Source organism: Trichechus manatus, unplaced genomic scaffold (assembly GCF_000243295.1).
Source record: "Trichechus manatus latirostris isolate Lorelei unplaced genomic scaffold, TriManLat1.0 scaffold00044, whole genome shotgun sequence".
NCBI lineage: Eukaryota > Metazoa > Chordata > Mammalia > Sirenia > Trichechidae > Trichechus > Trichechus manatus.
The window spans coordinates 11782855-11794676 of record NW_004443980.1 but is presented as its reverse complement, the minus strand read 5'-3'; the positions used below and the strand labels follow the sequence as shown (position 1 = coordinate 11794676).

General features: G+C 36.4%; 1 protein-coding gene across 2 annotated transcripts in view; it reads right to left on the bottom strand.

The window, feature by feature from the left end:
- Positions 1-10703: 10703 nt before the first annotated feature.
- The window catches only part of CCDC122 (coiled-coil domain containing 122), a 42595-nt gene continuing 41476 nt past the window's right edge, over positions 10704-11822 (bottom strand). For both annotated transcript variants that reach the window (XM_023731610.1, XM_004376605.2), the window contains one exon: positions 10704-11290. In XM_023731610.1, the coding sequence (XP_023587378.1) occupies positions 11141-11290 (150 nt within the window). In that variant the 3' untranslated portion in view covers positions 10704-11140. The remainder of the gene's footprint in view (positions 11291-11822) is intronic.

Sequence of the window (11822 nt, the reverse complement as noted above, 5' to 3'; positions counted from 1 at the left end):
AACGATTGTCATAGGGCAATATGTGTACTAACTGTTTAATGAGAAACTATTTTGTTCTGTAAACCTTCATCTAAAGTGAGAATAGCGGCACAACTGGAAGAACGTAATCGACGTCACTGAATTGTACATGTAGAAATTTTTGAAATGGTGTATCTTTGGCTATGTATATTTTCACCAAACAAGGTCCTCCAAAGTCGAGAAGGGACAGTGTTGGCATGTCGTGGGGTTGTTAACCAATGTCATAAAACAATATGTGTACTGACTGTTTAATGAGAAAATATTTGTTTTGTATTCACCTAAAATGCAATAAAAAAAGATTTAAGCTTTGCTCCTAAGTTTTACTGTGCTCCGCTTCTATAAGTGTATGACATTTTGCAGCAGTTTTAGATTATTCATATTTCAGCTACAGGTTTTGAGGACTAGCGACATTAATGTTTACAAGAGCTTTGAGGTCAAGTACAAAAAATGTCATGTTGACGTGAGCCTAGAAAAATCAGTTTTGCAACATCAATAATTGTTTTTGATAAATTATTATTTTCATATTTTAAGTGTTGATATAATAAAAATCACAAATATATTATGTTACTTTTGGCAATAAATGCTCTCAAAGTTACTGTAAATTTCCTGAAACAGTGATGACAGATAATGACTGATATTTTACAAGGTTCTGTCTTGTAGGTCTACATTCCTTTGTAATTTTCTGAATGTTAATTACTCTTGGTCTACATCAAACTGTTATTCTAGTGTTCTTGAGCTGTAGGTGGGATAACTGAATGATCGGAAGAGAGACTTGCTGATTTTAAAAGATGGAAACAAGGGAAAAGAATGGTTTGAGGGACCCAGGACTGAAGTATGAAGCCATAGGATCTGTGGATGTGCACACATGACTTACTCCCATCCCAGGACCTGTCTGTGTCATCTAGTTGGAATGTAATCAACCAAAATGATTTACCCAAATGTCATACTTTTTGTCTTATCACATTAGCCTTCAAACAAATCTGTCTAAAATCACATGCCCTCAACACAGGAGGAAAATATCCTAAACTTTTAAACTGGGTTTTCAGAATCAAGATTTCTTTATTAAATTTATTGGATATAGCCACATGGTAGCTCCTAAGGGCACTAACATCAAAAAAAGATTCATAATACAAAACAGTAATGTATTATTTTTGAAAGCTAATACTGTACTTTTATTGTCATACTAAATACGTGGAATAAAGCTTGTGCCTTTTGGCTTGCTTTTTTATTTAAAGCAAATAAATCATATCGAAATTATATCATATGGGACACTAATTAGCTTTCAAAGGTGCTAAGTTTATTTACTTATTTTTGCTGCTGGGAATAGAATTGCTATGGGGGAAGGAAAGGAAAGAGTAATAATCATTTCTTGAAAGAAAATAAAGATTTCGACATATGATTGTTTTTACAAGGTGACTTAGTTTGGGTTTCCCAGAAGCAAACTGAGATGAGGATCCTTGAGAAAGTGATTTATTAAGTCCTCCAGGAGAAATTAGTAAGAGAAGCAAGACTGGGAATGGGAGGAAGCCAAGAAAGGCTGCAATACCAGGTTCTGCCCTTTTTAAGGTAGCAGATCACCTAAAGAAATTCTTACATGAGAGCTATTGGAGGCAAAAGCATGCCTAAATTTTGAGAGGAGTATATGCAATCACAAGGTTACAAATATGCAACTTACAGACAACTCGTACTTAAGAATAGACTGCCATAAGGCCATAAACATTGACTTAAATACAACGGTTCGTAATAATGAAAACCAACACTACTTTATAAAGCTCATGAAAACATTGCAGGGTTTGGAAGTGTTTCTTATGTGTTTTATGTACATGTTGTTGTTGTTTTTAGGTGCCGGAGAGTCAGTTCCACCTCATAGCAACCCTATGTACAACAGAATGAAACACTGCCCAGTCCTGCGCCATCCTCGCAATTATTATGCTTGAGCCCATTGTTGCAACCACTGTGTCAATCCATCTCACTGAGGGTTTTCCTCTTTTTAGCTGACTCTCTACTTTACCAGGCATGATGTCCTCCAGGGACTGCTCCCTCATGATAACATGTCCAAAGTATGTGAGACGAAGTCTTGCCATCCAGGCTTCTAAGGATTATTCTGGCTGTACTTCTTCCAAAATAAACCTGTTCGTTCTTCTGGCAGTCAACGATATATTCAATATTCTTCACCAACGCCATAATTTAAAGGCATCAATTCTCCTTTGGTCTTCCTTACTCACTGTCCAGCTTTAACATGCATATGAGCCATAAACCAAACCCACTGCCATCCAGTTGATTCCAACACATAGTGACTCTACAGGACAGAGTAGAACTGCCCCATAGGGTTTCCAAGGAGTGGCTGGTGGATTCAAACTGCAGACCTTTTGGTTAGCAGCCAAACACTTAACAATTGCACGTGCATATGAGGCTACTGAAAATACCATGGCTTCGGTCAGGTGCACCTTAGTCCTAAAGATAACAGCTTTGCTTTTTAACATTTTAAAGAGGTCTTTTGCAGCAGTTTGCCTAATGCAATACTTCGTTTGATTTCTTGACTACTGCTTAAATGGGAGTTGATTGTGGATCCAAGTAAAATGAAATCCTTGACAACATCAGTCTTTTCTGCCTTTATCATGATGTTACTTATTGGTCCAGTTTGAGGATTTTTGTTTTCTTTATGTTGAGGTGTAAACCATACTGAAGGCTGTAGTCTTTGATATTCATCAGTAAGAGCTTCAAGTCTTCTTCACTTTCATTCAGCAAGCCAGGTTTGTCTGTCATCTGCATTATCACAGGTTGTTAATGAGTCTCTCTCCAATCCTGATGCTGCATTCTTCATATAGTCCAGCTTCTCAGATTGTTTGGCATACAGATTTAGTTAAGTATGGTGAAAGGATACAACCCTGATGCACACCTTTCCTGACTTTAAACCAGCCAGTATCGCGTTGTTCTAATGACCACCTCTTGGTCTAGGTACAGGTTCGTCATGAGCATAAGTGTTTTGGAATTCCCATTCTTTGCAATGTTATACATAATTTGTTGTGATCCACACAGTTGAACGCCTTTGCATAGTTAATAAAACACAGGTAAACATCTTTCTGGTATTCTGTGCTTTCAGCCAATATCCTTCTGACTTCAGCAATGATATCGCTTGTTCGACATCCTCTTCTCAATCCATATTGAATTTTTGGCAGTTCCTTGTTGATATACTGCTGCAATAGCTTTTGAATGATCTTCAGCAAAATTTTACTTGTGTGATATTAATGATATTGTTCAATAATTTCCACATTCTGTTGGATCACTTTTCTTTGGAATGGGCACAAATATAAGTCTCTTCCAATTGGTTGGCCAGATTGTTGTCTTCCAAATTTCCTGGCATAGACAGGTGAGCATTTCCAGTGCTTCATCCATTTGTTGAAACATCTCAGTTGGTATTCCATCAATTCCTGGAGGCTTGTTTTTCACCAATGACTTCAGTGCAGCTTGGACTTCTTCCTTCAGTACCATCGGTTCTTGATCATATGCTACCTCCTGAAATGGTTGAATGTTGACCAAAATTCTTTCTGGTACAGTGACTCTCTGTATTCTTTCCATCTTCTTTTGATGCTTTCTGTGTCATTTAATATTTTCCCCATAGACTCCTTCAATATTTCAACGCGAGGCTTGAATTTTTTCTTCAAGTCTTTCAGGTTGAGAAATGACAAGCATGTTGTTCCCTTTTGGTTTTCTAACTTTAGGTCTTTGCACATTTCATTATAATACTTTACTTTGTCTTCTTTAGCCACCCTTTGAAATTTTCGGTTCAGCTCATTCACATCATCAGTTCTTCCCTTCACTTTAGCTACTCGATGTTCAAGAGCAAGTTTCAGAGTCTGACATTTGTTTTTGTCTTTTCTTTCTTTCTTGTCTTTTTAATGACCTTTTGCTTTCTTCATGTATGATGTCCTTGATGTCATTCCATAACTTGTCTGGTCTTCAGTCATTAGTGTTCAATGTGCCAAATCTATTCTTGAAATGGTCTCTAAATTCAGGTGGGATATACTCAAGGTTGTATCTTGGCTCTCGTGGACTTGTTCTAATTGTCTTCAGCTTCCCTTTGAGCTTGCATATGACCAGTTGATGTTCCGTTCCAGAGCTGGCCCCTGGCCTTGTTCTGACTGATGATATCGAGCTTATCCATTGTCTTTTTCCACAGATGTAGTTGATTTGATTCCTATGTATTCCACCTGGCGAAGTCCACCTGTATAGTCTCCATTTACGTTGTTGATAAAAGGTATTTGCAATGAATAAGTCGTTGGTCTTGCAAAATTCTATCATGTAATCTCTGGTGTCTTTTCTTTCACCAAGGCCATATTTTCCGACGACTGTTCCTTCTTCGTTTCTAACTTTCACATTCCAATCAACAGTAATTATAAGTGCCCCTTGATTGCATGTTTGATCAATTTCAGACTGCAGAAGCTGGTAAACATCTTCAATGTCTTCATCTTTGGCCTTAATGGTTGGTTCATAAATTTGAATAATAGTTGTGTTAATTGGTCTTCCTTGTAGGTCTATGGATATTATCATATCACTGACAGCGTTGTACTTCAGGATAGATCTTGAAATGTTCTTTTATATACATATACAATCTCATCTTTTTTCTTTACTTGAAATGTTTCACAAACATAAACTTTCTCAGAAGCATTTGTAGTAGACACCTCCAATTCTCTGCCCTGATCTCAGATCTTTGTGTGTGTGTGTGTTTGTACAGGCATTCACCGAGTTAAGACAAACATTTGACTGACACTGAATAAGAACCATATGTACCTGTTCCAATTTATCTACAAATTCGACTTAAAGACAGACTTAGGAACTGATCTCATTTGTAACCCGGGGAATGCCTGTACACAGAAAAGGTAAAAGGATCTGTTTGCTTTCCTGCTTTCAGTTCTATTGGGTGTGTATGTAGTATTTTTGTGTGTTTTTGCATGTCATGCTGTCATGTACACAAAGAAGCACTATGGATTCAAGGAGAAACAGTTTGGAAGGCACTTTGAGGAAGCGTCTCCAAAACAAGCATGGCTATTACATAAATCTATTCTATGTAAAATAGTGTCAGGGGGAACAAGAAATAATAGCAGATGAGGTGGATGAGGTGTCTTCACTTAAATGCGTTGAATTAAAAAAAATGAAAATTTTTCTTAGACTGGCAGAGTATTATCATTGCCTCTAAATTACTTCACAATATGTGATTCAGCAATACTGGCAAATACTGTAACTGAACTTCTTTATTCTAATTTTGGTATGATTTTTATGCCAGAGAGCTTTTTGGGTAAGAAAGCTTTTAAAATTATTTATCATATGAACTCTGGTTTTGCTTTTGGAATACATCATCTCGTTAATTAAAAGGTTCAAGTCTCATTACTTCATGTCTGTCTTCACTAAATTATATAAACAGCAACTAATCATATGCTATTTTTATTTTCATAAAGATCTAGATCTCACGGTTATAATTTAAATGGAACATTACAGAAGAGAAAGCAATTTGGAGCATTCCATTTTTTGCTACATATTGAATAAATCTTTACTGATATTAGTATCTGTTTCAATTTATTCTTCCTGGTTTTGGTCATAGTTCAAAAACATTCAGTGGAAAGTCTTATACGATAACTAATACGATATAGAAAAAGCATTCCTTATACTGCCAAATATATCAGCAAATAAAATAAAAAAGCTAAAAACCTTCCCTTAGAAATACATTATAAATCCAAATAAACAAATACAGCATAGGTTATTTTTGACAGGCATACAACTTTTAGTTTCTGATCATTAGCTTTAGTAATCATTATCTTAGCTGATGAAAAATAAAATATTTATGATATTGAAAATACAAGCAAGCAATTTGAGTAACTAGTGAATCAAATACAATTTTTAGTTCCAAAACCACAAGTTTTTTTTTAATCAACTAACGCCCCTTTCCCCAAAAGACCTCAGAATCTCTGTAGTATTAATATAAAAACAAAACAAAAACAAAAAACCAAACCTGTTGCTGTTGAGTAGATTCTGACTCATAGCGACGCTACAGGACAGAGTAGAACTGTCCCCTAGGGTTTCCAAAGAGTTGCTGGTGGATCTGAACTGCCAACCTTTGGTTAGCAGCCGAACGCTTAACCACTGTGCCACCACGGCTCCAGCATTAATATAGGCCTTAATAATGTTCATGGATGAAATCATGGAGTCCATGTTCAATGTAAAATGATTTAGGGGCTTAGATCTTTAATTGAAATCTCCTGTATGAATTTTAAAAGATTCCAAAGCAATTTTATAAACACAATTTCATTTCCTTTAGCCAAAATGTTTTACCAATACTGACCTTCATGTTTGAGTGCTGGTTTTTTTTTCCCCAATCATTAACTTTAACCTTTTTGGTTAAACTCATTTCATGCTTTGTAATCAATTAAAATGGCAGATTAAATATAGAAAAAAATTATTACTTGGAGTCATTTTTTTTTGCAGTGCCATATAGCTAACAGAACAAAGACTGAATTTCAACTCTGCTCCTGGCGAGCTGTGTGATGAGATCTTAGGGAGTTACTTAACCAGGCTAAGCCTCAGTTTTCCCGTCTGGAATTAGGGACAATGATACATACCATTATTTTGAGAATTAAATGAAATAATATATACAAATTGCCAAACAGGGCACAGCATAGTTGCTCTATATGTTATTGTTGTTATTAGTGTTATTTTATATCTAATGTTTTAGAAAACGAGTATGGTTACTCAACTGACTGGAGAGAAATGGCCAAACAGATAACATGCAGATCATTTGTATTGCTCAAGAGGGCTGACTTGCCTGACTTTAATGTCTGTAACCTGGTGATTTCCAAGTTTATTAAAACATGGCTTAAAACCCCCACGGAATGACTAGTGGGTTCAAACCACTCATCTTTCAGTTGGCAAACAACCACTTTAACCACTTTGCCACCAGGGCTCCTTAAAAGTGTGTAGCATTTTCTTTACAGGTAGTCCCTGACTCACGACGTATGCAAGTTATAATGAACTTTTTTTTTTTTTTTTGGTACATCTTATCATTAGTAATATGTACTACACACAATGTTGCATCATATCTGTAAATTTATACGTAATGTTTCAAACCCCCAAAGACAAATAAAGATTAGACTTATAAAGATACTGATAATAAACGACAATAATAATAAAAACTTAAAAAAAAAAAAGAGGTATTGGACTTAACGCTAGAACCAACTTATGACAGAGTCACTGTTGTAAGTTGGAGATTTACATTGTACATTGTTAAACTATAATTTTTCCAGAGATTGCACATGTAGTAGGTAGTATTTTGAGATATTAACTGTAGGTTTTCTTTGACCTCTGCCTCCTTGTACTAATTACCTTTTCCTGATCATTTAGGTGACAACACCTAGAAGGCCAAGGTCAGGACAGATACTGCTGGGAATTAAGAAGTCATTCATCAGCTTTGAGTTTCACAGTGGACTTTTTTTTGAAGCCCACAGTAGAAACAATATTCTTGAATTCATACCTGTCCTTTCCAGAAGGATGGCCATTTTGAGAGGTAAAAAATTTGCTGAGCTCCAAAGGGCTGACAGCCTTAGAAGACTCAGTTTATAGTAGAAATCAGAGTAGGGAAGAATGCATGGATAGAGTAACATTTTCTTGGCTCCAAAGAGATAAAATTTGGCCAGTATCCAGAAAGAGGGTATTTGAATTAGATGAGAAGAGGTCTTATGATTGAACAAGGAAGACGTAGACTGCATTGACTGGCGATAACAACCGCAGATGCAGCAGGTACAGGAGATAGAAGATGATGCTCAAGACCAGAAGAATTACACTTCTGCAGAGGCCAGTGGAAGTCAGAGAACAGCACTTGGACCAGAGGGCTTCCCCTGATGACAAAGCAATGCAAGTCGCCAGGGAACTGAGATCACTTGTGAGGAGAAGGGAGGAGGAGGGGGAGAATTCTAAACTGAGTGGTTATTCAAGAGACCAAGTTTTAAACCAGAAACATGTGTGAGAAAGGCCACTACGTAGAAGAGCTCATATTCTAAGTTGGGTTCAATTATAAAGAATTTTTTTAAAAACTACTTTTATTTTCTAACTTTAGAATTTGTGACTGTTGAAATATATCCACTACATCATCAACCTTAAGGGAAACCTCAGGTTTTAGTTCTTCTTCGTGAACCTGAAAAACTCCATCATCTAAAAGGGTTTTCAAGATCAGAATGCTCAAGGAAGAAAAACAAAAGTCGTCTCTTTCAAATAATTTTTTTTCAATTGTCATAAAATTTAAAATAGACACATGTAATTATTACCATGGATATTTTAGAAGACTACATTGAAAATTCCTTCCTCAGATGGGGTACCTTATCTTAAGCAGATTGAAGCTGTTTTTTTATTTCTTAATTTAAAAGTAAGCTTTCAAAAATATAACTTAAAGTGTTAGTTACCATGTACAAATATTTTGAAGACCAGTTTCCTTATAAACTTTCAAAGTCTATAATTTTCCTTTTATAAACTGTAAATAAAATGATGAAGTATAGCTATAAGAAGAGTCTTTTCATATGGAAACAACATTAAAATATTTTTGTACCATCAGCTCTTGATTCAGCCTTGTCTTCAGCTGAGCATGGTGGATACTCACCACAATCTGTAGGTTTACCATTTTTATTCACAGCTGTGTTTCTGAGTCATGGCCAAAGCTGACTGTATTATAGCATAAGCCATTTGAAATATTAGCCATAATAAGCCATACTAAGTCATAATAATGGGGCATCAGGATTGGAGGAAGATTCATTAACAACCCGTATTATGCAGATGACACAACCTTGCTTGCTGAACGTGAAGAGGACTTGAAGCACTTACTGATGAAGATCAAAGACCACAGCCTTCAGTATGGACTACACCTCAACATAAAGAAAACAAAAATCCTCACAACTGGACCAGTAAGAAACATCATGATAAACGGAGAAAAGACTAAAGTTGTCAAGGATTTTATTTTACTTGGATCCATAATCAACACCCATGGAAGCAGCAGCCAAGAAATCAAAGGATGCATTGCATTGGGCAAATCTGCTTCAAAAGACCTCTTTAAAGTGTTAAAAAGCAAAGATGTCATCTTGAAGAATAAGCTGCACCTGATGCAAGCCATGGTGTTTTCAGTCGCCTTATATGCATGCAAAAGCTGGACCACGAATAAGGAAGACTGAAGAATCAATGCCTTCGAATTGTGGTATTGGCAAAGAATACTGAATATACCACGACCTGCCAAAAGAACCAACAAATCTGTCTTCGAGGAAGTACAGCCAGAATGTCCCTTAGAAGCAAGGATGGTAAGACTTCATCTCACATACTTTGGACATGTTATCAGGAGGGCATCAGTCCCTGGAGAAGGACATCATGCTTGGTAGAGGGTCAGCGAAAAAGAGGAAGACCCTCAATGAGATGGATTGACACAGTGGCTGCAACAATGGGCTCAAGCATAACAACGATTGTGAGGATGGTGCAGGACCGGACAGTGTTTTGTTCTGTTGTACACAGGGTCGCTATGAGTCAGAACCAACTTGATGGCACCTAACAGCAACATAATAAGACATTAATGTTGGACATAATAAGACTTTATATTAGGTTTTAAGGTCGGCAGTTTGAATCCACTAGCCTCTCCTTGGAAACTCTATGGGACAGTTCTACTCTGTCCTATAGGGTCACTATGAGTCGGAATCGTCTTGATGGCAATGGGTTTGTTTTGGTTTTATATGCTTACTGAATCTCAGGTATGTAGAAAGGTGGGGAGAAGACGGACATGAGATACTTTTTTGGTGCTGTTGTTTTAAAATCATTAAATCCTAAAAGCAAATACTTTAAAACTGTTATCTTCAGTAATTTTTTGTTCCTACTCAGCATTTGACTCAGTGGAGCCATGAGAGAGGGCATTTTTACCTTGAAAGGGACAAGTTAAAATTTGATTTGTTGCCATGGCACAGAGCATTTGCCTCCCAATGAGAAAAAAATAAGTATGTTAGTCTATCCTGGTCAATATTTCCTTTTTGAGCTTGTATGTTTGCCTTCCCCACTGTCTGTCAGTTTGTACTGTGATGGCTGTGTGTTGCTATAATGCTGGAAGCTATGCCACTGGTATTTCAAATCTCAACAGGGACACCCATGGTGGACAGGTTTTAGCAGAGCTTCCAGACCAAGACTGGCTAGAAAGGCCTGGAAATCTACTTCTGAAAATTAGCGAATGAAAACCCTATGGACTGCAACAGAATATTGTCCGATATAGTGTGGGAAAATGGGCCCTGTAGGTTTGACGGCACTCAAAATACACAGTGGCCGCAACAATGGACTTGAGCATGCCACTGGCTGTAGGGATGGTGCAGGAAATGGGCAAAGTTTCATTCTGTTGTGCATGGGGTTGCCATGAGTCAGGGCTGATTTGACAACAACTAACAACAACAACAACATTTGCCTTATGCAATGTTATAATTTAATTTGGTCACAAAACAGGAATAAAGAATTTACAGATAAAAAAAGTGAACAAAAAATTTTGTGCCACTGCATTACTCTAAAAATATATTATCTAATAACAAAGAAAAAATGATAATTACATTTTGGATAAAAGAAAAATGAGTAAAATATCTGAAGCATTGAACATATAACAACATTACTGTAAATGTCAATATTCATGGGCTACTGTGAAGACGGTTGTAAAAGAACAAGTTCTAATAAAAAATAAAAAGTTTGAAATAGCCTGTTTTTTATATCTTAACAATTTAAATCATTGGAAATTCAAGTTTCTCTTCTAAGAGTTTTACTTACTATGGTGGTGAATGCAACATGGTTATAAAGAGGCACTCCTGAGTACAATACATCCTACACACTGACTGAGAACATTTATCGTCTTCCACTATTTTCCAGTAAACCTTCCTATTATCTATCTGCTCAGTTGTAGGGTTGGAATGTGCTTTAATAAATGGATGACTATTCAAAAAAGGAGAAAATATATCTCTCATTAAGACAGACCTCTTATAGTGGATGCTGGTTGTTAAGAATCCAAAGGATTTTCTCAACACTCTGTCCCATAATTTGAGTTGGCACAGTCTGTGTGCCACACGGCCCTATGGCATTATTTTTGCATTCCAATGCGTTGTCTTAGCTCAGCTGCAGTTTTTTCCAGTTGTTGAATGTTCCATTGCCATTGCCTTCTATTTGACTGACGCTTTTTCACCTGACAATGCAATCGCTTAAGAATTGCATCGTATCTCTTATGCTGTACCTATTAAAAGAGAACAAATCAACAGAGCTTGTGAAGGATAAATAGAAAACAACCAGAAAGGATATCTTGACTACTCTAAAGAGAAAAGCATTTGACTATAAATTATTCACTGTAAATAATAATAATAAACAGTAATATAACTATTTAACACTTATTACATGTTAGATACCATGCTAAGAGCTTTTTATATATAATTAAATTCTCAAAACATGATGTGTATATTATTATTCCCATTATTCTGTTAAGAAACTGAAGATCAAAGAGTCTAAGTAATTTGGCCAAGGTTTCACAGCTACCAAGCGATGGTATTTGGGACTTGAAACCAAATGAAGCATCCATGATGGAGTGTCGTCTACTTATCAAAGTAGTTTCAAGTTAAGAGGAATGGTTTCATTTCCTATATACAGTGGTTTACTGAAACAGACTCACAGGTCTAAAGGATCTGAGGAGCTCATGTAGTCCATTTCCCTGCCATTAAGTAGATCAGTGTTTATGCTGAGCCAGATGGTGCTACACTGGAAGGCAATGAAGC